The 26,922-nt window shown below is 47.3% G+C and overlaps 1 protein-coding gene across 3 annotated transcripts in view; it reads right to left on the bottom strand.

Moving 5' to 3' along the window:
• Positions 1-7,957: 7,957 nt before the first annotated feature.
• Positions 7,958-26,922, bottom strand: part of CBFB (core-binding factor subunit beta) — a 289,629-nt gene continuing 270,664 nt past the window's right edge. For 2 of the 3 annotated variants that reach the window (XM_030203710.1, XM_030203712.1), the window contains one exon: positions 7,958-8,712. In XM_030203710.1, coding sequence (XP_030059570.1) covers positions 8,647-8,712 — 66 coding nt within the window. In that variant the 3' untranslated portion in view covers positions 7,958-8,646. Of the gene's footprint in view, positions 8,730-26,922 lie in introns of all 3 variants that reach the window. The other variant, XM_030203711.1, reaches the window with a different exon arrangement.

Genomic DNA, 26,922 nt, shown 5'->3' with positions numbered 1-26,922 from the left:
GTCTATGGACTTGTCTTTAGGAATCTATCTAACCCCTTTTTAAACTCCGTCAAGCTAAACCGCCCGTACCACGTTCTCCGGCAACGAATTCCAGAGTCTAATTACACGTTGGGTGAAGAAAAAATTTCTCCGATTCGTTTTAAATTTACCACACTGTAGCTTCAACTCATGCCCTCTAGTCCTAGTATTTTTGGATAGCGTGAACAGTCGCTTCACATCCACCCGATCCATTCCACTCATTATTTTATACACTTCTATCATATCTCCCCTCAGCCGTCTCTTCTCCAAGCTGAAAAGCCCTAGCCTTCTCAGCCTCTCTTCATAGGAAAGTCGTCCCATCCCCACTATCATTTTCGTCGCCCTTCGCTGTACCTTTTCCAATTCTACTATATCTTTTTTGAGATACGGAGACCAGTACTGAACACAATACTCCAGATGCGGTCGCACCATGGAGCGATACAACGGCATTATAACATCCGCACACCTGGACTCCATACCCTTCCTAATAACACCCAACATTCTATTCGCTTTCCTAGCCGCAGCAGCACACTGAGCAGAAGGTTTCAGCGTATCATCGACGACGACACCCAGATCCCTTTCTTGATCCGTAACTCCTAACGCGGAACCTTGCAAGACGTAGCTATAATTCGGGTTCCTCTTACCCACATGCATCACTTTGCACTTGTCAACATTGAACTTCATCTGCCACTTGCACGCCCATTCTCCCAGTCTCGCAGGTCCTCCTGTAATCGTTCACATTCCTCCTGCGACTTGACGACCCTGAATAATTTTGTGTCATCGGCGAATTTAATTACCTCACTAGTTATTCCCATCTCTAGGTCATTTATAAATACATTAAAAAGCAACGGACCCAGCACAGACCCCTGCGGGACCCCACTAACTACCCTCCTCCACTGAGAATACTGGCCACGCAATCCTACTCTCTGCTTCCTATCTTTCAACCAGTTCTTCATCCATAATAATACCCTACCTCCGATTCCATGACTCTGCAATTTCTTCAGGAGTCTTTCGTGCGGCACTTTGTCAAACGCCTTCTGAAAATCCAGATATACAATGTCAACCGGCTCCCCATTGTCCACTGTTTGCTTACCCCCTCAAAAAAATGCATTAGATTGGTGAGGCAAGACTTCCCTTCACTAAATCCGTGCTGACTTTGTCTCATCAGCCCATGTTTTTGTATATACTCTGCAATTTTATTCTTAATAATAGCCTCCACCATCTTGCCCGGCACCGACGTCAGACTCACCGGTCTATGATTTCCCGGATCTCCTCTGGAACCCTTCTTAAAAATCGGAGTAACATTGGCTACCCTCCAGTCTTCCGGTACTACACTCGATTTTAGGGACAGATTGCATATTTCTAACAGTAGCTCCGCAAGTTCATTTTTAGTTCTATTAATACTCTGGGATGAATACCATCAGGTCCCGGTGATTTACTACTCTTCAGCTTGCTGAACTGACCCATTACATCCTCCAAGGTTACAGAGAATTTGTTTAGTTTCTCCGACTCCCCCGCTTCAAATATTCTTTCCGGCAAAGTTGTTAAATCGCGACAGGATTATGAAAAATTACAAGAGGACCTTACGAGACTGGGAGACTGGGCGGCTAAATGGCAGATGACGTTTAATGTGAGCAAGTGCAAGGTGATGCATGTAGGAAAAAAGAACCCGAATTATAGCTACGTCATAGGTTCCACGTTAGGAGTTATGGACCAAGAAAGGGATCTGGGTGTCGTCGTCGATAATACCCTGAAACCTTCTGCTCAGTGTGCTGCTGAGGCTAGGAAAGCGAATAGAATGTTGGGTATTATTAGGAAAGGTATGGAAAACAGGTGTGAGGATGTTATAATGCCGTTGTATCGCTCTATGGTGAGACCGCACCTTGAGTATTGTGTTCAATTCTGGTCGCCGCATCTCAAGAAAGATATAGAATTGGAAAAGGTGCAGCGAAGGGTGACTAAAATGATAGCAGGGATGGGACGACTTCCCTATGAAGAAAGATTAAGGAGGCTAGGGCTATTCAGTTTGGAGAAGAGACAGCTGAGGGGAGACATGATAGAGGTATATAAAATAATGAGTGGAGTGGAACAGGTGGATGTGAAGTGTCTGTTCACGATTTCTAAAAAATACTAGGACTAGGGGGCATGCGATGAAACTACAGTGTAGTAAATTTAAAACAAATCAGAGAAACTTTTTCTTCACCCAACGTATAATTAAACTCTGGAATTCATTGCCGGAGAAAGTGGTGAAGGCGGTTAGCTTAGCAGAGTTTAAAAAGGGGTTGGACGGTTTCCTAAAGGACAAGTCCATAAACCGCTACTAAATGGACTTGGGAAAAATCCACAATTCCAGGAATAACATGTATAGAATGTTTGTACGTTTGGGAAGCTTGCCAGGTGCCCTTGGCCTGGATTGGCCGCTGTCGTGGACAGGATGCTGGGCTCGATGGACCCTTGGTCTTTTCCCAGTATGGCATTACTTATGTACTTATATGATCTTGGCCTATGGAGGTCTGGGACTTCCCAACTTCCACCAATATAACATGGCATGCTTTCTTCGCCACCTGTAGGATTGGGTTTTAGAATCTGAAGATTACACGCCGTGGTTCATGGAAACGGCACTGTTTCATCCTTTACATCCTCATTACTTGCTCCATGCTCACAAGGAACAGCTTCCTAGGGATGTGCGTCAAAATATCCTGTTAAAAACTGTGTGTATTGCGCGGTGCACATTACTTAAATGTTGGAATAGCTCGCCTCAATATACAGATTTTTTGCCTTTGGAAGGGAATTTGGGCTTCCAGCTGGGTATGGACTCCCCAGTGTTGCGGACCTGGGGCCAGCAGCGATATTTATGTGTCGTGGATTTGCTGAATGAGGATGGAACCCTTAAATCTTATAGGAATGTGGTAGACACACTTCCCTTCCATTCTGGAAATCTCTATGCATATATGCAAGTTTCGCACTATCCGCCTTATTTTCGAAAGTGATGGGCGCCCAGATTTCGGCCCAAATCGAGAGATGGGCGCCCAGATTTCAGCCCAAATCGAGAGATGGGCGCCTTTCTCCCGTGGGCGCCCAAATCGGTATAATCGAAAGCCGATTTTGGGCGTCTTCAACTGCAATCTGTTGTGGAAACGAGCAAAGTTGACGGGGGCATGTCGGAGGCGGGACTTGGGCGTGGTTATCGGCTGAGGAGAGATGGGCGCCCTCGGCCGATAATTGAAAAAAGAAAGGCGTTTTTAGCGCGAATTTGGGTCATTTTTTGGACCCTCTTTTTTCACGAGCAAGTCCCAAAAAAGTGACCTAAATGACCACATGACCACCGGAGGAAATCGGGGATGATCACCTCTGACTCCCCCAGTGGTCACTAACACCTCCCCACCATAAAAAAAAAAAAAACTTTAAGAACTTTTATTCCAGCCTGTATGCCACCCTCAAATGCCATACCCAGCTCCATCACAGCAGTATGCAGGTTCCTGGAGCAGTTGTTAGTGGGTGAAGTGCACTTCAGGCAGGTGGACCCAGGCCCATCCCCCCCCCCCACCTGTTACACTTGTGCTGGTAAATGGGAGCCCTCCAAACTGCCCCAAAACCCACATGTAGGTGCCCCCCTTCAGCCAAAAGGGCTATGGTAATGGTGTAGAGTTGTGGGCAGTGGGTTTTGGGGGGGGATTTGAGGGGCTCAGTATTTAAAAAAATTTTTTTACAAGTGCCCCCTAGGGTGCCCTGGCATGTGAGGGGGACCAGTGCACTACGAATCCTGGCCCCTCCCACAACCCAATGCCTTGGATTTTTTCGTTTTTGAGCTGGGCGCCTTCGGTTTCCATTATCGCTGGAAAACGAAACCGCCCAGCTCAAATCCGCACAAATCCGATGCATTTGCCCGGCACAAACCGTATTATTGAAAAAAAAGATGGACGCCCATTTTTTTCGAAAATACGGTCTGTCCCGCCCCTTCACATACCCATTCTCGGACATAGACGCCCATGGAGATGGGCATTCGCAGTCGATTATGCCCCTCCAAGTGTAACATCTTCTACGCATAGGATGTACCTTGGCAATAATAGATAGATTGAAATCCTTTTTTATCTCTCCTCAGGTAACCCACATGTCTGTGGCTTATTTTGTTAAAGCTTTAGCACAGTTAATGCCCCAGAAAGCTTATGGTAATATACCAGACAGGTGGATGGAGGAGTTAGGTCATCATGTGGGGGAGGCAGCGATTGTGGCCATGCTAAGACTGATGCCTCGGATTTTCTATAATGCTAGATACCGAGAAAGTATGTTCCGTATGATAACGAGGGCCTACTCTCCGAGGCAGGCATTACCGCTGTGAGGCCTGTGGACTATTGGGGCCCAATCTCTCTCATGCATTTTGGATATGTCCGACAATACGGGACTTTTGGGATAGCATATTAACGTTCATTAGAACGTTGTTTTCTCTACCTCCGGATTTTTCTCCCTCCAGCCTTCTGTTGGGGTTAACACAATATAGACCTCTTTTGTCCCAGGGGCAACGTTATTTTATGTATAAGGCATGTGGGGTAGGAGTGAAGTGTATCTTACAAAATTGGTGTGTGAGAGATGCTCCTAATATATGGCATAATGCGCTTCACCAACTATGTACCTGAGAGTCTAGATTGGCTTTGCTCACGGCAAAGAGGAAAAAGTGGTTTTGGATGATTTGGGAGCCCTATGTTGAGGGGCTCTCTCCTCGAGCTCGCAGCCTACTCATTAACGTTCAGCCTTTATAACAGATGCTTGCACAACTAATGGGAAAATAGGTCTTTATTTTCTCACCTTGACTACTCAGGGCAGGAGGGAGGGGTGATGTTGCAGGGAGGGGACCCCCAGGGTTTTTTTGGACGGGAAATCAGGGTAATCACATAACCGCAGACCCTCCTTAATTCAGAGTTATAAGTTGCTATAAGAAGGAGGAATTACTTGGAAGAGTATAGTTATACTATATAAAGGAACTGGGAGGGCTTGGGGAAGGCAGTTAGGGGGAAGGAGGCGAGTGTAGGAATGGGTGGTGGAGGGATGAAGTTAACTGTAGCTGTATTCTTTCTTCTAAGGTTTTGTTACATGAATAGTATTTCTGTTACACCACTCGTATTGATCAGGATGTTTGTTGCACCTATTATGTTTTATTAAGGGGATTCGGGGGGGGGGGGGGGGGGGGTAAGAAAAAATAAATACATTTAAGGTATGGCGAAGACTGATTATCTTTGTGTATGATATGCTGGTACAGAGGGTTGTCACATTGTAACACTCAGGGCCAGTCTTAGGCAGAGGCGACTGAGGCGGCCGCATAGGGCCCCGCGCGGCACGCCTCAATTCTGCCTCTCCCTCCGACCCAGAGTCGCTCGGACCGCATGCGGCACGGCATCCACATCATCATGATTGATCCCGCGCCGCTCGCGCCGATTTGCTCCGTACCCCACAGCCCCCCCCCCCCCCCACCGTCAGCTCTCTCGCAAGTCTCGCCCCCAGTGAAGTCCCAGCAGCAGGCAGCACAACGTGCAGAACTCGACGGCCCAGCCCCAACACAGAAGACAGACAATTGCAGACTTGCAGCAGCAGCAGCAGGCACAACGAACGTCTCACCCCGGCTTCCTTCCGCCTTCCCGCTCAATTATGTCCCGCCTCCTTTGATGGTGTTTCCGGACCGCGAGGGCGGGCGGGAGTCAGGAGACGAGTCATTGAGCGGGAAGGGAAGGAGCTGGAGCGTTCGCAAAGCCTGAGCCATCGTCGATTCGCTGGGCCCTGGGGAGCTGAAGTGCAGCAGTGCCGAGTCCAAAGAAAGTCTCAAGTGGAGCATGAGCAGTGAGCACCCACTGACCCACCACTGCCGCCTGGAGGAGCAACGAGCAAGTTTGCCCAGTGATTCGGGCAAGGAAGGTATGATTGATGTGATGATGATTGATGATGCAGACTTTTGGTTGAGACTGAGGCATCAAGTTCTTTCTGGAACCCAGGCTGAGGCTGCATGTGTGCTTAGGTGTTAGAAGAAGCTTAGCTCTGGTCTCTGGAGTCAAACCCAGGTGGTCTTCTACATAGCAGATTAACTGTCTCTGTCTGGGCTGGGCTGGGCTGGCCTCTAAACCAAACTTTTAATGCATAAAGGTTGTTTAAATACCATAAGACAGTGGTTCTTTATTTATTTAATTATTTAAAATAAAACCAAACCAAGTTAACATGGAACCAGATTTTTGTTGGTGGCAAGTTTCCTAACTCACAAGACAACTAACAATAGAAAATGTTGTTTCTGTTGAGGAGATGCATAGTAGACTTGAACTGAATAATTTCTGGGGAGGGGAGGTTTCATGATAGCATTGTGCTTATTATTTCAATCAGGTTTTTTTGTACAAGTTTAGCTTCATTTGTCTTTATTTGAAATTTCATAAATAAAAAAAATTCTAAAAATGGAATAATCTTATCAATGGGGTGGAGCTAGGGTGGGGGCGAGACGATGGTGGGCAGGGCTAGGATGGGGCGGGGCTAGGGCCCCACCAAATTGGTCTGCATAGGGCCCAGCCCTTGCTAAGACCGGCCCTGGTAACACTGACATATGACAGCATGTATACTAGGATTTCTTTTTTTTCTTCATCAATAAAGAAAAATTAAACTAAAGGGCGACTCACAGGAACTATTTTTTCTGTCTCCTTCCACTAGTGGATGGACATAACCCAATAGTCTGGACTGGTCTGGTATGACAACAAGGAAGCTCTAAGTCCTTTGGAATGTTGCAATTATTTTTGAATCACAACATATCCGCTTCAGAAGCCTATCTAGTTCTCAGTTTACACACTGGATCAGGAAAAAAATTCTTCTTTTATAACTACTGTTTACAAATTGTGCACCTTTTACCTAGAACATAGACCTTTTATCTAGAATAGCGGTTCTCAACCCAGTCCTTGGGGGTCACACCTAGCCAGTCGAGAACTTCTGATATAGAATGACTGATGCCAGACTTGTTCCACGTTTTGTGATTAAGGAATTTAGGTACATGGATGGAGTGTCTGAAGCCAACCAATTTTTGGACAATACAAGATTTTCTGGTCACAGAAGGTAAGATCTGAGGACTGAGATTTTTCTGTATAATAGATCTGTGGATTACAGATGGCATACTTTACATCCACTGATCTCATGAGGACAAATGGCAGCCAGTGTAATGAAGTTGCACAGTTCAGAAAAGGTATAAATGTCTTCAGATCGTGATTGGTTACCTCAAATGTTTTTTTTTTTTAAACATGATTCTTTTTTTCTTTTGGTTCTCAGATCAGGATATTTCCTGATCTAACTAAAGAGACCCTGAAAAGGAGAAACAGTTTTCTCCTGCTTAAACAAAAGGGCACTGCAATTGGGGGCCCTTTTTTCCTTAAATATCCATGCAAATGTATTATAAATCATGGATCTGTTAAACATATATTTTTTGAGCTTTCTCAGCTTTTGCCATTCATTAGCAGTAAGAAAGGTGTTACCAGCTCTCTGGACCAAGGAGAAGTGTAGAATCGCTTTAATTGTTTATTGCTGAAATCTCCACTAATGCTGTAATGATAATGCGTTATCTTTTTTCCTTTGATTTTCAATTGATATTCTCCTCCTTTATTTCGTGGACTATAGTTGTGTGTTCTAATTTCTTAATTGATGTAATTTCCATTTTCTATTAGTTTTTTTTTTAATATTTTGTTTATCCTTGGAAGTATATATGTAAAACTGCAGTAAAAAGAAAGAAAGAAAGAAAGAAGTCAGTCATGAATTTTTACAAAACTTCTCAGCAGGCCTTAGTTGTTTGTCATGTAACATACTGTTAAAAAATGATGAATCTGCAGCATCACTGCCAGAGCTACTATGAACCCCCCCCCCCCCCCCCCCCCCCCCCCACACACACACACACACACACAAACTGTAGAATAAAACAGAAGTCAGCTACTGCCTTCTTGCATGAATTTATCAGTGGGACAATAAATACAGATCTACTTATATAAACAGGCAAAATCATTTCTACAGGAAATCAGGAATAATGGGAAAAATCTTAACCAATTATGTAAAGCAGCTTAGAAAATGATACTTTCAGCTTTAACACATACATGTATGCATATCTGAAAATTGAAGCTCATAGTAGCTCTGTGCTACTGGGTATGGCTTGTAGATTAATGCAAAAGAAAATCTCAAGGTACACAAAAGAAGGGTGGGAGCAACATAATGGCCACAAAGTTTCAGAAAAAAAATTCAGGTCTTAAAAGTTTGCGCTTCTCAAGAACTACATGGAAACAAATACCCATTGGAGTGACAAAGCATTTGACCTTTTTTTTTAATCATACAATCAGAAAAAAAATTGTTTTTACAGCTGCATAATTTCCATTTCATTAAGACAGCGCCTTCAAAATAAGCTTGCATAGAAAATTGTATAACAAAGTCTCACCAAGTGCTACTGGTTGCATGCTTTAAATAGGAACTGCAAGTACTGTAGCAAATAGTGCAAACCATGACAGAACTGCCACAGATCAGGAAACAAACCGTAGTATTCCCCAGTTATCACAGTTTCTGGTTCTTGATTTATGTTTCTGTTGCCATTTTTAAGCAATTCATAATGTGCAGACAAATGCTGCTGCTGATTGGTTAACGTAGTTTTAGGTCATCGCCACTGCCTAAGTTGGATCCAGGACTAGGGTCTTGCCTTCTTGCCTGCATCAAGAGAAATACTGTTTAGGGTTACATATGTGACTGAAGTCAAAATAAGTAAATCTGGTTCTGTTTGAAAACTGTATCACATCAAAAGATATCAATAAAAAAAGACAGACATGCCAACTATTTTTATAAGAAAAAAATTCAGCAATAACAATCATTGTTGTGATATAACAAACACAGAAAATGTCATTAAGGAGCTGACTAGATTGACCCATCCACACCACCTACTTGGCACTACAATCCCTTCTTCCTCAAATCTCTGATTGTCCTATGCTTTCCTGAGATGTAAAGATTTTATTAGTTAACTGCTACATCTACCCTCCACCACTTTCAACCCATGTTCCTTTGGTTCCAGAGGCTTGGTTCGCCTGAAACAGACCAGTCTCCTTTGCATTTACACTTAGAGATATTTAAATGTCTCCATCATCTTCAGGAAATATGATCATTAAGTTGCTCCTCATATTCTTCATTGAAGAATTATTTCAGCTGTGGGTAAAGCGAAGGTACTTACCTGCACCAGGTATTCTCCAAGGACAGCAGGCTGATTGTTCTCATATATGGGTTGACGTCCGCGTCAGCCCAGGAATCGGATGGCATTTTGCAAGCAAAATATAAAAAAGGTTTTGACAGAGTCTTCTGGCACACATGCGCGGACTGATTTCCCGCACCAGCGCGTTCCCTCAGTTAAATCAAAAAGCATAAAAGAAGCAAACAAACAAACAACAACAACAAAGGGGAGGTAGGCAGGTTTGTGAGAACAATCAGCCTGCCGTCCTCGGAGAATACCTGGTACAGGTAAGTACCTTCGCTTTCTCCGAGGACAAGCAGGCTGCTTGTTCTCACATGTGGGGTATCCCTAGCAACCAGGCTCACTCAAAACAATGAACATTGGTCAATTGGGCCTCGCAACAGCGAGGACATAACATAGATTGACCTGAAACCATAAACAACTAACTAAGAGAGCAGCCTGGAACAGAACAAAATAGGTCTAGAGGGGTGGAGTTAACAGATTCTGTAGCACCGACGGCCCAAACCGACTTTCGCATCAAGTATCCTGCTGAAGGCAGTAGTGAGATGTGAATGTGTGGACTGATGACGTTGCAGCTTTACAAATCTCTTCAATAGAGGATGACTTTAAGTGGGCCACTGGCGCAGCCATGGCTCTAACATTATGAGCCGTGACATGGCCCTCTAGAGTCAGGCCAGCTTGGGCATAAGTGAAAGAAATGCAGTCTGCTAGCCAATTGGAGATTGTGCTTTTTCCGATGGCGACTTCCTTCCTGTTGGGATCGAAAGAAACAAACATTTGGGTGGACTGTCTAAAGAGCTTTGTCCGCTCCATGTAAAAGGCCAATGCTCTCTTACAGTCCAAGGTGTGCAAACTGCCTTCGCCAGGGTGGGTATGAGGAAAGGGAAATAATGTTGGCAAGACAATTGACTGGTTCAGATGGAACTCCGACACCACCTTCGGCATGAACTTAGGATGAATGAGGAGGACTACTCTGTTATGATGAAACTTGATGTAAGGTGCATGCACTACCAGGGCTTGGAGCTCATTGACTCTACGAGCTGAAGTAACAGCCACCAAGAAAATGACCTTCCAGGACAAGTACTTCAGATGGCAGGAATTCAGAGGCTCAAAAGGAGCTTTAATCAGCTGGGTGAGAACGACGTTGAGATCCCATGACAATGGTAGAGGTTTGACAGGGGGCTTTGACAAAAGCAAATCTCTCATTAAATGAACAACTAAAGGCTGTCCAGAGATAGGTTTACCCTCTACACGACGATAAGCACTAATTGCAAAGGTGAACTCTTACCTAATTGGTCTTGAGACCAGACTCTGATATGTGTAGAAGGTATTCAAGTAGGGTCCGTGTAGGACAAGAAAAAGGATCTAGGACCTTGCTGTCACACCAGACGACAAACCTCCTCCATTTGAAAGAATAACACTTTTTCGTGGAATCTTTTCTGGAAGCAAGCAAGACTCTGGAGACACCCTCTGAAAGACCCAAGGAGGCAATCTCTAAGCTCTCAACATCCAGGCCGTGAGAGCCAGAGACCGGAGGCTGGGATGTAGAAGCGAGAACTCCAAAAGAAGAGGAGTGGAGGAGTGGCCTAGTGATTAGGGTGGTGGACTTTGGTCCTGGGGAACTGAGTTTGATTCTCGGCACAGGCAGCTCCTTGTGACTCTGGGCAAGTCACTTAACCCTCCATTGCCTGCCGCATTGAGCTTGCCATGAGTGGGAAAGCGCGGGGTACAAATGTAACAAAAATAAATAAATAAAAAAAACAGATCTGACAAGGCCAGAAGGGAGCAACCAGAATAATTGTTCCTTGGTCTTGCTTGAGTTTCATTAAAGTCTTCCCTACTAGAGGTATGGGAGGATACGCATACAAAAGACCTGTCCTCCAATGTAGGAGAAAGGCATCTGACGCTAGTCTGTCGTGGGCCTGAAGTCTGGAACAGAACTGAGGAACTTTGTGATTGATCTGAGTGGCAAAAAGATCCACCGAGGGGGTGTCCCACGCTCGGAAGATCTTGTGGACAACGCCCATGTTGAGCGACCACTCATGAGGTTCATGATCCTGCTCAACCTGTCGGCCAGACTGTTTACACCAGTCATATACGTGGCTTGGAGAAACATGCCGTGATGGCATGCCCAAAGCCACATCCGAACGGCTTCCTGAGATCCGGTGCCCCCCTGCTTGTTGGTGTAGTACATAGCAACCTGATTGTCTGTCTGAATCAGAATAATTTGGTTGGACAGCTGATCTCTGAAAGCCTTGAGAGCATTCCAGATCGCTCATAATTCCAGGAGGTTGACCTGAAGACCCTTTTCCTGAAAGGACCAAGCTTCCTTGAGTGTAGAAACCATCTACATGAGCTCCCCACCCTAGGAGGGATGCATCCGTAGTCAGCACTTTTTGTGGCTGAGGAATTTGGAATGGACGTCCCAAGGTCAAATTGCATCGAATGGTCCACCACTGAAGGGAACTGCAAAAGTCGGTGGCGAGATGGATCACATCCTCTAGATCCCCTGTAGCCTGGCACCACTGGGAAGCTAGGGTCCATTGAGCTGATCTCATATGTAGACGTGCCATGGGAGTTACTTGAACTGTGGAGACCATGTGTTCTAAGAGTCTCAACATCTGCCGAGCTGTGATCTGTTGAGACGCTCGAGCCATGGACACGAGGGCAAGGAGATTGTCTGCCTTTGCATGGGGAAGATAAGCTTGAGACGTCCATGCGTCCAACAGAGATCCAATGAACTCCAATTTTTGAACCGGGACAAGATGGGACTTGGGACAATTGATCACGAACCCCAGTAGTTCTAGCACCTGAACAGTCATCCGCATGGACTGTAGAGCGTCTGCCTCTGAGGTGCTCTTCACCAACCAATCGTCGAGATAAGGGAACACATGCATTCCCAGTCTGCATAGCGATGCTGCGACAACTACCAGGCACTTTGTGAAAACCCTGGGCGCAGATGCCAGACCAAAGGGCAGTACACAGTACTGAAAGTGCCGAGTTCCCAAGCGAAATCGAAGATACCTCCTGTGAGCTGGAAGTATCGAGATATGGGTATAGGCATCCTTTAAGTCCAGAGAGCATAGCCAATTGTTTTCCTGAATCATGGGAAGAAGGGTGCCGAGGGAAACCATCCTGAACTTTTCTCGGACTAGGAATTTGTTCAGGGCCCTTAGGTCTAGGATGGGACGCATCCCCCCTGTTTTCTTTTGTACAAGGAAGTACCTTGAATAGAATCCCAGCCCTTCTTCCCCTGGTGGAACGGGCTCGATCGCATTGGCCTTTAGAAGGGCGGAGAGTTCCTCTGCAAGTACCTGCTTGTACTGGGAGCTGTAAGAATGAGCTCCCGGTGAGCAATTCTGAGGTTTGGATACCAGATTGAGGGTGTATCCTGACCGGACTATGAAGAACCCAGCGATCAGAGGTTAAGAGAGGCCACCTTTGGTAAAAAAAAATATCAACCTCCCTCCGACCAGCAAGTCGTCCGGCACAGATACTTTTTCAGAGGCTATGCTGCACTGGAGCCAGTCAAAAGCCCGTCCCTTGCTTTTGCTGGGGAGCCGCAGGGGCCGTAGTCTCACGTTGTTGACGGGAACGAGCGCACTGGGACTGAGCCTGGATAGGCTGCTGAGAAGCAGGAGTGTACTTATGCCTTTTGTAGGAATAGGGAGCACTCCTCTTCCCTCCAAAAAACCTCCTAGTTGAGGAGGTGGTAGCAGAAGACGCCCGGCGAGAGAGAGAATCCATTGCATCATGGTGCTTCTTGATCTGATCGACCATGTCCTCTACTTTTTCGCCAAAAAGGTTATCCCCCCAGCAAGGAACATCCGCCATTCGCTGCTGGGTCTTATGATCCAGGTCAGAGATACGCAGCCATGAGAGACTGCGCATCACTATACCTTGGGCATCGATCCTGGATGCTACATCAAAAGTGTCGAATGTACCCCTGGCCAGGAATTTTCGACACGACTTCTGCTGCCTGACCACCTGGTGAAAAGGCTTGGCCTGCTCCAGAGAGAGTGCATCAACCAAGTTGGACAGTTGCCTCATCGAATTCCGCAAGTGGATGCTCCCAAAAAGAATCCAAGGTCCTAGACTCTCTACCTGGGGGGCGCCGAGGCATAGTCCCTAGTACTCTTGGCTCTTCTGAGAGCAGAATGCACCACCATGGAATCGGAGGAAGTTGAGACTTCACCATTACAGGCTCTACATGGACTCTGTATTGGGACTCAGCTTTCTTGGGGACCACTGGATTAGAAAGAGAGAATGACCAGTTTCGCATAAGAACTTCCCTGAGTGTGTTATACAAGGGAGCCATTCCAAGCTCTGTAAGTGGAGAAGGATAATCCAAGACCTCGAGCTTCTCAGCCCTGGGCTCATCCACAACCTCCATAGGGAAGGGAATGTCCTTAGACATTCCCCGAACAAAGGAGGAAAAAGAAAGACTCTCAGGTGGAGACAATCTTCTTTCAATTGTCGGAGTAGGATCAGAGGGAACCCCATAAGAATCTTCTTCAGAAAAGTATCTGGGATCTTCCTCTTCCTCCCACGAGCGCTCATCATCGGTATCGGACAAAAGCTCTCTAAGAGCAGCCCAAACCCAAGCCTCTTTCGACATCAAGGAACGACGACCTTGAGGGGGATGTCGAGAAGTCGACCTGTGCCTGGACTGTGGCGAAGCTTCCTCCGCCGTCGAATCGACCTGGTTGCTGGCCGATGCCGCAAGCGGCACTGAGGACAGGGACCTCACCACAGGCAAAGGCCCAGATGCCGCTTCCACAGTCGGTACAGAAGGCACAAGCACCCCTGGCACCGTAGATCGGTGCAGCAGTCCCTCCAGAAGCTCTGGAAGAAGGGCCCTGATATGCTCGTTGAAAGCTTCCATCGGAAAAGGCTGGGGGGTCGGTACAGGAGCCGGTGGCAAAATCTGAGGGGGCTCGAGAGCCGGTACCAGGCTGCCAGAAGTCCGAAGCATCAGCACCTCCAGCGTCCGCAAGGCGCTGACGCTTCTCGGATGCCGAATCCCTCGGCTCCCCGGAGCTCTCGGTACCGCGCATGGAAGGAGAACAATGATGGTGCTTCTTAGCCTTCGCTAGATGCCCGTCATCGAGACTCCTCGATACCGAAGAGGAGGATGTGGAATCCTCACGCCTCCTTGGGGCCGGGTCCGACGAAGGTCGGTCCCGGGGGGCCTGCATAACAGTAGGCCTCGAGACAGGTGGAGACCCACTTGATGCCTCGCTGCTCCCGGTACGATGCGGTCGTTCGGCAGCCATTACCTGTGCTCTCGAAGTCGATGCTTCCCTCGACGTCACCGATTTCAGTACTGATGTCGATGCCGACGTCGAAGGACCGGACCGATCAGCAAAAGGTTTTTCCCCGTTGAGCCTCCCGAGACACTTCAGTCCGTTTCTTCATTAAAGGACACAGCTTACAAGCAGCTGGAAGATGATTGGGCCGAAGGCAATGGAGACACCATGAGTGGGGGTCGGTACCCGAGATGGTCCAGTTGCAGCGAGTACAACGCTTGAAGCCGCTGGGTGTCCTCGATGACATGGATGGAAAAACGGCGGATGTGAAATTAAAAGACTCGATGATGCCAATAAAAAGGCACAAAAAGGAAGCAAAAACCCAACCGAGCAGCCTAAAAGCTGGCCGCGGTGAAAAAAAGAAGAAAACTTAAACAGAATGAGAAAAAACTAAAGAAAACAAAGGGTAGACTGAAGTTCTATTATGTTTTTTAAAAAATGATTTGTGAAAACAAAACAAGAAGAAAGAAGTGGGATGCAAAAAGTCTCCTAGGCCTAAAAGGAACACAGCAGAAACACAGTGTCTCCTCAGACACGGATGAAAAGAAACTGAGGAGGGCACGCTTGCGTCGTGGGAAGCCATTCCCGCATGCGCAGTGTGTTCTGCCCACGCGACGGAGCATTCTGGAGAGTTCTTTGTTTTGCTATACAAATTTTGCCGGTCTCCTGGGCCGTCGCGGACGACGACCCAATCATGAGAACAAGCAGCCTTGCTTGTCCTCGGAGAAAGGCAGTACAAGGTACTGAGAGTGCTGTGTTCCCAGCCGAAATCGAAGATACCTCCTGTGAGCTGGAAGTATCGAGATGTGTGTGTAAGCATCCTTTAAGTCCAGAGAGAATAGCCAATCGTTTTCCTGAATCATGGGGAAGAAGGGTGCCTAGGGAAACTATCCTGAACTTTTCTTGGATAAGAAATTTTTCAGGGCCCTTAGGTCTAGGATGGGACGCATCCCCCCTGTTTTCTTTTGCACAAGTACCTGGAATAGAATTCCAGCCCTTCTTCCCCTGGTGGAACGGGTTTGACTGCTTGGGCCTTTAGAAGGACAGACAGTTCCTCTGCAAGTACCTGCTTGTGTTGGGAGCTGTAGGACTGAGCTCCCGGTGGGCAATCTGGAGGCTTGGATTCCAGATTGAGGGTGTATCCTAACTGGACAATTTGAAGAACCCACCAGTCGTAGGTTAAGAGAGGCCACCTTTGGTGAAAACACATTAACCTCCCCCAACCGGCAAGTCGTCCGGTACGGACATGTTTACTGAGGCTATGCTGAACTGGAGCTAGTCAAAAGCCCGTCCCTTGCTTTTGCAGGGGAGCCACAGTGACCTTAGTCGCACGCTGTTGATGAGAACGAGCGCGCTGGAACTGAGCATGGGCAGGCTGCCGAGAAGCAGGAGTGTTATCTACGCCTAGCACAGGAATAGGGTGCACTCCTCTTCCCTCCAAAAAACCTCCTAGATGAGGCGGCAGTAGCAGAAGACGCCCGGTGGGACAGAGAATCCATTGCATCATTATGCTTCTTGATCTGGTCAACTAGATCCTCTACTTTCTCGCCAAAAAGGTTACCCCCCCCCCCCCCAGCAAGGTACATCTGCCATTCGCTGCTGGACCGAATGATCCAGGTCAGAGACACGCAGCCATGAGAGTCTGCGCATCACTATACCTTGGGCAGTGATCCTGGATGCTACATCAAAAGTGTCGAATGTACCCCTGGCCAGGAATTTTCGACATGACTTCTGCTGCCTGACCACCTGGTGAAAAGGCTCGGCCTGCTCCAGAGAGAGTGCATCAACCAAGTTGGCCAGTTGCCTCATTGAGTTTCGCAAGTGGATGCTTGAGAAGAGCTGATAAGATTGAATTTTGGTGGCGAGCAAAGCGGCCTGATACGTTTTCCTCCCAAAAGAATCAAGAGTTCTAGCTTCTCTGCCTGGGGGTGCCGAGGCATAGTCCCTATTACTCTTGGCTCTCTTGAGGGCGGAGTCCACCACCATGGAATTGTGGTGTAACTGAGACCTCATCAATCCAGGTTCACCGTGGATCCGATACTGGGATTCAGTTTTCTTTGGGATCACGGGGCTAGACAAAGGGAACGACCAGTTCTGTCTAAGGACTTCCTTCAGTACCTTATGTAGAGGAGCCGTCACAGTCTCTCTAGGTGGAGAATAATAATCCAGGACCTCAAGCATCTCAGCCCTGGGCTCATCCTCAACCTCCACAGGGAAAGGAATAGCCGTAGCCATTTCCCGGACAAAAGATGTAAAGGACAAACTCTCCAGTGGAGATAGTCTGCTTTCTGGTGGAGCGGAAGGTTCAGAGGGAATCCCAAAGGACCCGTCAGAAGAAAAGTACCTGGGGTCTTCCTCTGACTCCCATGAACGCTCCTCTTCAGTATCTGATAAGACCTCCCTCAGGGCACTCCGAGACTGAGCCTGCCTTGACGCCGAGGAACAATGTCCTCGATGGCTATGTCGCGATGTCGATGCCCGCCTAGACTGCGGTGAAGCTTCCTCCACTGATGTCAAAGGAGAGTCAACCTGGGTTGCAGCTGACGTCAATGCCATAGGCGGCACCGAGGCCGGGGACCTCACCACAGGAGAAGGGCCAGACACCGCTGCAGCCGGCGGCATGGAAGGCGCAAGCACCCCCAACACCAAAGAAGACTGGTGCAGCAATCCCTCCAAAAGCTCTGGAAACAGGGCCCGGATGCGTTCAGAGGACCGCCATCGAAGAAAGCTGCGGTGTCAGTGGAGCAGCTGGTGGCAGAATCTGTCGAGGTTCGGAAGGAGGTATTGGACTGCCACGAGATTGACGCATTGGAACCTCCTGTATAGAGGGGGAGCAGTCCTCTCAACACCGACGCTTCTTGGGTGCCGACTCTCTTGACGCCCCGGAGCTCCCGGCACCGTGTGTCGAAGGAGAATGATGACGGTGCTTCTTAGCCTTCGCTTGACGCCCGTCATTAAGACTCCTTGGTACTAAGGATGTGGAATCCTCATGTCTCCTCGGGGCCAGGTCCGATGAAGGTCGATCCCGGGGGCCTGCATAACAGGAGGACTCGAGGCAGGTGGAGACCCACTCGATGCCTCACTGCTCCCAGCATGTGATAGTCTCGGGGCAGCCATTACCTCTCCTTCCTATGTCGATGCTCCTCTCAATGTCGACTCCGACGCCGCCGACCTCGGTACCGATGTCGTTAACATTGAGGGACCGGACCGAGCCCCAAAAAGCTTTTCTCGCTGGACTTCTCAAGACACTTGAGTCCGTTTCTTCATACAAAGACAGACTACAAGCAGCTGGGCTATGGTCGGGCCCAAGGCACTGGATACACCAGGTGTGGGTATCGGTACCTGAGATGGTCCGGTTGCACCAAATACGTTTGAAGCCACTGGATGTCCTTGATGACATGGAAGGAAAAACGGCTTCGGCAAAATAAAACAACGCGATTGCCAGCTGCGTTGAAAAGAAAGTAAACTTAAAAATAGGCCAAAAAACACTAAAGGAAATCTGCAGGAGTAAAAAAATTAAAAGAAATAGAAAAAATAAAGAAAAAAGTCATCAGACTAGTTCCTGGGCCAAAAAACGAGGAGATCCGAAAAAAACGCTGTCACCTCGTCCGGACAAAGAAGAACTCAGGAGGCATGCTCGTGATGGGCGGGAAGTCGTGCGCGCTACTCGCGCCAGATGACTCTGGCATAGTTTTATATTTTTGCTGTAAAAATTTTGCCGCTTCCTGGGCCAACGTGGACGTCAGCCTGCTTGTCCTTGGAGAAATTGCAGTAATCAACAGAAGTAAGAAGAAGTGCTAGGAGCAGAGTAAAGATCAGGGATGGTGAGAGGAAGGAGTGAACAAAGTGGATGAAGTGCATGGTAAAATAAAATGGCATGGACAACAGAATCAATTTGTGGCCCGAATGTTAATTTGGTGGGGGGGGAAAAAAAAAAAAACCTCCCAAGATCTTTATTGAATCATTGAAGAGAAGATTTTTATCAAACAACTGGACAGCTGGGCAGGTAATTGCATGGATTGGGGAAGAGAATAAAGACCATGACAAAGAGGAAGAGTGTGATCTACCAGACTGCATGCAGAAAGGTTGAGGGAAACAAGAACAGAGTGGTAGCGGTCAAGTGAGGTGCAAGCAGAGTCATGCAGTGCTAGAAGTAAAGTCTCGGTGCTATGATTCAGGCAGAAGCCTACTTGATAAGGGTAGAGGATCTTGGTATGTTAAATATGTTGTTCGTTGTAGATAGACAAGTTTCTCTAGGATCTTAGAGAAAAATGGGAAGGTAGAGATGGGGTGGAAACTGGAGGAGAGAGAAAGGTCTAAGTGGGGTTTCTTGAGGAGGAGGCAGATAAGGGCATGCTTCCAAACTGAAGGAACAAAGCTCTCAACAAGTCTGGAGTTAAGAGATGAGGTTTCAGTAGTTGGCAAAGTTATTTGACAAGGAAAGCTGGCCAGGGGACAAGCAAGGAGAAGGCAGAGTAAGTGAACTGATAACACTGTTCACAGAAGTGGGGGTAGGCAAGTTGAAGGACAACCAAGTGCATGCAGGGCAGAAAGGGTAAAAGGGAGGGGAGTCCAGTAGTGATAGAGAGGGATTGGTTTGGAAAGAGGCACAAAATGAGGACATTTTGGATTGCCAAGCTAGGACTAGAGAGGATCATAATCGGGAGAGCCAATTGTTCATTTGAATCATGGGGTGCCCATGGAAATCATCCTGAACTTTTCTTTGTCAATATTTGTTCAGGGCCCTTAGGTCTAGGATGGAATTAAATCCCCATGTCTTTTTGGGCACAAGGAAGATTTGGAATAGAATTCCTTCCCTTCTTCCCCTGGTGAAATGGGCTCAACTGCATGAGCCTTTAGAAGGGAGGAGAGTTCCTCTGCGAGGAGGAGGATGCAAATTCAGTGTGTAACCCTCCTGAACTATTTGCAGAACCCACTGGTCTGAGGTTACAAGGGGCCACCTTTCCTGGTAAAATTTAGCCTCCCTCCCATCAGTAGGCTGTCCGGGACTAGTACTTTTATGGTGGTTATGCTCTACTGGAGCCAGTCAAAAGCTCGTCCATTGCTTAGACTGGGGAGTGGCTGAGGCTTTTGGGGCCACTGCTGATGTGGATGGCAGCACAGAGGTTGGGCCTGTTGTTGAGGATGGGACAAAGGAGCAAACCTATGCCCTTTCAGAGTAGTAGGCACTGTTTCTACTTTTGCCTGAAAACCTCTGAGAAGTGGAAACCTCAGATGGAGTAGGCTGAGACAGGGACTTGATTGTATCTGTTCTCTTTCTTATGAGGTCTGCCATCTCTTTCACCTTGTTCCAAAAAAGACTGTCTTTTTGGAAAGGGACGGCCAATTTTTCCTGTACTGCTGGTTCCAGGTCCGAGAAACGCAGCCATGACAGTCTACGTATACCGATACCTATGGTGAAAAGTCTGAATGTCACACCAAAAGAGGCCAAAGCATTGTGCTTTCAACACTTCTTCTACTTAATAGCTATCTTGTGAAGTTTTGTGGCCTGCTCTGGCAGGAGAGTGTCCACAAACTCAAGCACACTACTCGCCAAGTTCTTCAAATAAATGCTCATGTACAGTTGGTAAGACTGGATACAAGAAACGAGTATCGAGTCTTGAAAAACCTATTCCCCAAAAGATTCAAGAGTGCGAGCATCCCTGCCCTGAGGCATGGGTCCTTGAGCTCCTGGCTCTTTTCAGAGCGGATTCAACCAACACAGGAAGGTGCAGAGGCTGCTGATTCTCACATCTGGGCGCCTTCTGGACTCTGTACATAGAGTTTGCCTTTTTGGGAACAACCTGCACAGAGAGAGGAGCTTCCAAATTCTTCATTTGTGCATTCTTAAGGATGCTGTGAATGGGCACTACCACAGCTTCCTTAGGAGGAAAATCATAATCAAAGATGTCCAACATCTCAGCCTTGGCCTCAACTTTCAACTTGAATGCGCTGAGATATAGGTCCTCTCGTAAGTCCAGGGTCGCTTCCTCTGCTTTTGGACTGGAGAGAAGCACCTCATCAATCGGTGCCATTTCCAATACCCAGCAATACAGCAGCATCGATGAATGTTCGACAGGCAGAGCATAGGTCTCCAAGATGGGCTGGCGCAGCATCATAGTCTGTGTCAGCTCTCTTGATGCCTTGGCGCTGCAGCAAGCCATGTTGAAGTTCCTGTAACATGACCCAGAACCGCTCCTCAAGGGCAGACATCATTAAAGGCAGGGCCTGTGACAATTTGGAGATAGCCAGTGAAAATGATGAAGCCAAATTGAAGGCAGGGTCACGGCTTCAGGGAGACTGATCCTCACAGCTCTTATGCTTCTTGGATACCAGTTAGGCTGGCTTTTGGCACTGCGCTTTGAAGGGGACTGATGCTGATACTTCTTCACCTTCATTTGATACCAACGAGGACCATATGGAATCAACATGAGTCCTCAGTGTCAGAAACAATGATGGTTGGCTCGAGCAGACGTTATTGGCGCCTGATGTCAAGGCGAGTCCTCCATGTTATGTATTCTCACAATCATAGTCAAAATTCTCAGAATCAGAATCATAGTCTGGTGCAACTCCAGAAGCCATGGGGACCAATGCCTATGTCGATGTACTGGACTTTGGCATGCCAAATAGTCTTCCATACAGAGTCTCTTGCCTTTTCTGTGTTCTGTTCTGCATTTGAGCAGAAAGAGAATAACAAGAGGAGGCCGAGAGCTGCAGAAAAATTAAGAAAACTTAAAAAAAGGAACAAAAAAAAAAAAAAAAGGAAATAAAGGCAGGTAAAATACAAGAAAAAAATAAAAGGAAATGGCCCCACACTACTCATAAGAAAGCAAGCAGGATGTCAACTGCAAAAAAAATTTCTGACGAGAAAGTTTAGTTACTTACCTGTAGCAGGTGTTCTCAGAGGACAGCAGGCATACATTCTCATATGTGGGCTACCATAAAAACTCTATTCAGGCCACAAACTTCTACTACCTCTTCTAGAAGATATGAAGGAGAATTTTGATGCTCCAATTATTATATGTCTAAGCGTCATTACACTTCCACTCCTCAAAGGACTACGGCCCAACGCTCATGTCCAAGGTAGCAGCGGGGTCAAAAGTTCCCAGACATCCCCTCAGTCTAAACAACCACCCAGTTTTTGACTCCTTCCTAGGGAGAGCTGCCAAGGTGGCCTCTCATACCCTCGGACTGTTGGGTCCTATGCATCATATAGTATGCTCTGCATTGGGAAAGAGAATTCTCTATCATCCACCAAGAGAGTCTCAATTCAACTCCTTCCAAATAACACTAATTAAGAGGAGCTCTTGGCCCTCCTCCAGCAGTACGCAACAGAACCAGTTCCTCTGCCGGACAGGGGTTGAGGATTCTATTCCAGATATTTTCTCATACCATAAAAGGCATGGGGAGTATATCCAATTCTTGATCTGTGAGACTTAAACAAGTTTCTACTCAAAACATTTTGCATGTTTCCTTGGAATGACTACTTCCCATGATACAACTCGATGATTAGCATTGCTCTCTATTATCGCAAGGAGGCATACCTACCCTCCCTGAACACAGAAAGTTCCTTCGATTCCGCTATGGCACTCTGCATTTTCAATACAAGGTCTTATCATTTGGCTTGGCTTCAGCTTCATGAAGTGCTTGACAGTAGTAGCTGCAACACTTCGCAAGCGCGGCATACACGTCTTCCCCTACCTAGATTGGTTAATCAAGGTAGCCGACTGTACTGGTCCGCAGATGAAACTGCGAGTCAGGATGGCGGGAAGGCATATACACAGTCGGACTTCTGCTATCATCAGTACACTAAGCAGCATCTACACTGAGGCTCCGAAGAAGACAGCACCCACATATGAGAAACCTATTATCCTGCTTGTCCTTAGAGATCCAATACAATCAAACAAACAAAAATACTCAATATAAGAAAGCTGAATCACCACAATAAGAGAAGAGATCACACAGTAAAGAGGAAGTGAGGTGATTAAATTTGTCAATGACACAAAACTATTCAAGGTTGTTAAAACACATGCAACTGTGAAAAACTGCAGGAAGACCTTAAGAAATTGGAAGACTGGGAATCCAAATGGCAGATGACATTTAATGTGGACAAATGCAAAGTGATGCACATTGGGAAGAACAATCCGTTTGTAGTAGTAGTAGAATCATAGTTACCTGATTGCACCTAAGAAAAAGCTCTAAGTGTTGTTGTAGATTATACACTGAAATATTCTGCTCAGTGTGTGGCGGCAGTCAAAAAAGGAAAACAGGATGATAGGAATTATTAAGAAAGGGATAGTAAATAAGACCGAGAATACTATAATGCCTCTGTATCGCTCCATGGGGCGACCTCACCTAGAGTATCGCATTGAGTTCAAAGAAAAGTGACCAAAACAATAAAGGGGATGGAACTCCTCATATGAGAGAAGAGGTTAGGGCTCTTCAGTCTGGAAAAGAGACGGCTGAGGGGAGATATGACTGAATTCTACAAAATCCTGAGTGGTAGAGAACGAGTAGAAGTGAATAGATTTTTTTACTCTTTCAAGGAGTACAAAGACTAGGGAACACAGAATGAAGTTACACTGAAATACTTTTAAAACAAATAAAAGAAATATATTTTCACTCAACGCTTAAGTTTTGGAACTCCTTGATGGAAGATATAGTAACCAAAGTTAAGTTATATACAGTGGTGGAAATAAGTATTTGATCCCTTGCTGATTTTGTAAGTTTGCCCACTGACAAAGACATGAGCAGCCCATAATTGAAGGGTAGGTTATTGGTAACAGTGAGAGATAGCACATCACAAATTAAATCCGGAAAATCACATTGTGGAAAGTATATGAATTTATTTGCATTCTGCAGAGGGAAATAAGTATTTAATCCCTCTGGCAAACAAGACCTAATACTTGGTGGCAAAACCCTTGTTGGCAAGCACAGCGGTCAGACGTCTTCTGTAGTTGATGATGAGGTTTGCACACATGTCAGGAGGAATTTTGGTCCACTCCTCTTTGCAGATCATCTCTAAATCATTAAGAGTTCTGGGCTGTCGCTTGGCAACTCGCAGCTTCAGCTCCCTCCATAAGTTTTCAATGGGATTAAGGTCTGGTGACTGGCTAGGCCACTCCATGACCCTAATGTGCTTCTTCCTGAGCCACTCCTTTGTTGCCTTGGCTGTATGTTTTGGGTCATTGTCATGCTGGAAGACCCAGCCACGACCCATTTTTAAGGCCCTGGCGGAGGGAAGGAGGTTGTCACTCAGAATTGTACGGTACATGGCCCCATCCATTCTCCCATTGATGCGGTGAAGTAGTCCTGTGCCCTTAGCAGAGAAACACCCCCAAAACATAACATTTCCACCTCCATGCTTGACAGTGGGGACGGTGTTCTTTGGGTCATAGGCAGCATTTCTCTTCCTCCAAACACGGCGAGTTGAGTTCATGCCAAAGAGCTCAATTTTTGTCTCATCTGACCACAGCACCTTCTCCCAATCACTCTCGGCATCATCCAGGTGTTCACTGGCAAACTTCAGACGGGCCGTCACATGTGCCTTCCGGAGCAGGGGGACCTTGCGGGCACTGCAGGATTGCAATCCGTTATGTCGTAATGTGTTACCAATGGTTTTCGTGGTGACAGTGGTCCCAGCTGCCTTGAGATCATTGACAAGTTCCCCCCTTGTAGTTGTAGGCTGATTTCTAACCTTCCTCATGATCAAGGATACCCCCACGAGGTGAGATTTTGCGTGGAGCCCCAGATCTTTGTCGATTGACAGTCATTTTGTACTTCTTCCATTTTCTTACTATGGCACCAACAGTTGTCTCCTTCTCGCCCAGCGTCTTACTGATGGTTTTGTAGCCCATTCCAGCCTTGTGCAGGTGTATGATCTTGTCCCTGGCATCCTTAGACAGCTCCTTGCTCTTGGCCATTTTGTAGAGGTTAGAGTCTGACTGATTCACTGAGTCTGTGGACAGGTGTCTTTCATACAGGTGACCATTGCCGACAGCTGTCTGTCATGCAGGTAACGAGTTGATTTGGAGCATCTACCTGGTCTGTAGGGGCCAGATCTCTTACTGGTTGGTGGGGGATCAAATACTTATTTCCCTCTGCAGAATGCAAATAAATTCATATACTTTCCACAATGTGATTTTCCGGATTTAATTTGTGATGTGCTATCTCTCACTGTTACCAATAACCTACCCTTCAATTATGGGCTGCTCATGTCTTTGTCAGTGGGCAAACTTACAAAATCAGCAAGGGATCAAATACTTATTTCCACCACTGTACATAAGTATTGCCATACTGGGACAGAGCAAAGGTCCATCAAGAACAGCATCCTGTCTGAACAGTGGCCAATCCAGGTCACAAATACCCAGCAAGATCCCAAAAAAGTACAAAACATTTTATACTGCTTATCCCAGAAATAGTGGATTTTCCCCAAGTCCAATTTAATAATGGTCTATGGACTTTACTTTTAGGAAGCTGTCCAAACCTTTTTAAAACTCTGCTAAGCTAACTGTCTTTACTACATTCTCTGGTAACGAATTCCAGAGTTTAATTACACGTTGAGGGAAGAAACATTTTCTCTGATTCGTATTAAATTTACTACTTTGTAGCTTCATTGCATGCCCCCTAGTCCTAGTACTTTTGAAAAGCATAGATACTTCACGTTTACCCATTCAACTCCACTCATTATTTTACAGACCTCTATCATATCTCTCCTCAGCTGTCTTTTCTCTAAGCTGAAGAGCCCTAGCCGCTTTAGACTTTCCTCATAGGGAAGTCATCCCATCCCCTTTATCATTCTCGTCACCCTTCTCTGCACCTTTTCTAATTCCACTATATCTTTTTTGAGATGCGGCGACCAGAATTGAACAAATATTCGAGCGATCCAAAGGCATTGTAACATCCTCATTTTTGTTTTCCATTCCTTTCCTAATAGTACCCAACATTCTATTTGCTTTCTTAGCCACAGCAGCACACTGAGCAGAAAGTTTAAACTTATCAACGACAACACCTAGATCAGTGATGGCGAACCTATGGCACGCGTGCCAGAGAGGGCACGCGGAGCCCTCTCTGTTGACACGCGCGCCGCCGGTCGCCTCACCCGAAACTTAGCCCTCCCACCCACCCGGTGTCACGCATTCCTCCCTCCCTCCCACCTGGCACCAGCCCACCCGGCCTCCATCCCTCCCTCCGAACCCGAAGAAATTTAAAAGTCTTCCCTTGTTCGAGTAGGCGGCGTCAGCATCAGCAGTAGCAGCGAAAAGCGTGCTGCTGGTTCGTCGCGTCTTCAGCCTTCCGTCTCTCAAGCTCTCTGGTCCCGCCCTCATTTCCTGTTAGGGCAGGACCAGAGAGCTTGAGAGACGGAAGGCTGAAGATGCGCCAAACCAGCAGCACGCTTTTCGCTGCTACTGCTGATGCTGACGCCGCCTACTCGGATAAGGGAAGACTTTTAAATTTCTTGGGGTTCGGAGGAAGGGAGGGATGGCGGGCTGGTGCCGGGTGGGAGGGAGGGAGGAATGCTTGACGCCGGGTGGGTGGGAGGGTGCCGTGGTGCACGCTGGGTGGGAGGGTGGGTGGCCTGCCTGCTTGCTGCTGCTTGGGTGGGAGGGAGGCTTGGGTGGCCTGCTGCTTGGGTGGGAGTGCTGGCTGAGTGCATGGCCTGGTGCTTGGGTGAGAGAGAGGCAGGCCTGGTGCTGGGTGGGTGGCCTGGTGCTTGGGTGGGTGCATGGCCTGGTGCTTGGGTGGGAGGGAGAGAGGCCTGCCTGGTGCTTGGGTGAGTGGGGAGGCCTGGTGCTTGGGTGGGTGTCCTGGTGCTTGGGTGGGAGTGCTGGGTGGGTGGATGGCCTGGTGCTGGGTGGGAGGCCTGGGTGCTTGGGTGGGAGTGCTGGGTGGGTGCATGGCCTGGTGCTGGGTGGGAGGGAGGGAGGCTTGATGCTGGGTTGCCTGGTGCTGGGTGGGAGGGAGGCCTGCCGCTAGGAGGGCAGGGGGGAGAGGAGGGTGGCTGGAGGGGAGGGCAGGGGGAGAGGAGGGTGGCTGGACATGGGCGACTGGAGGGGAGAGGAGGGTGGCTGGAGGGGAGGGTGGCTGGACATGGGCGGCTGGAGGGGAGAGGAGGGTGGCTGGACATTTGTGGCTGGAGGGGAGAGGAGGGTTGCTGGACATGGATGGAGGGCAAGAAATGAAGAAGAAAGGAGGAAAGTAAAGAAATAAATGGAAAGGAAGCCCTGGAAACAGAGTTAAGAGAACAGATAGCAGCAGAATCAGCGACTAGGACCAATATGGATAGAAAAACAAAATCACCAGACAACAAAGGTAGAAAAAAATCATTTTATTTTCATTTTAGTGTTTGGAATATGTCCAATTTGAGAA

Source organism: Microcaecilia unicolor, chromosome 5 (genome assembly GCF_901765095.1).
Source record: "Microcaecilia unicolor chromosome 5, aMicUni1.1, whole genome shotgun sequence".
Classification (NCBI taxonomy): domain Eukaryota; kingdom Metazoa; phylum Chordata; class Amphibia; order Gymnophiona; family Siphonopidae; genus Microcaecilia; species Microcaecilia unicolor.
This window is presented reverse-complemented; position numbering and strand designations above follow the sequence as displayed.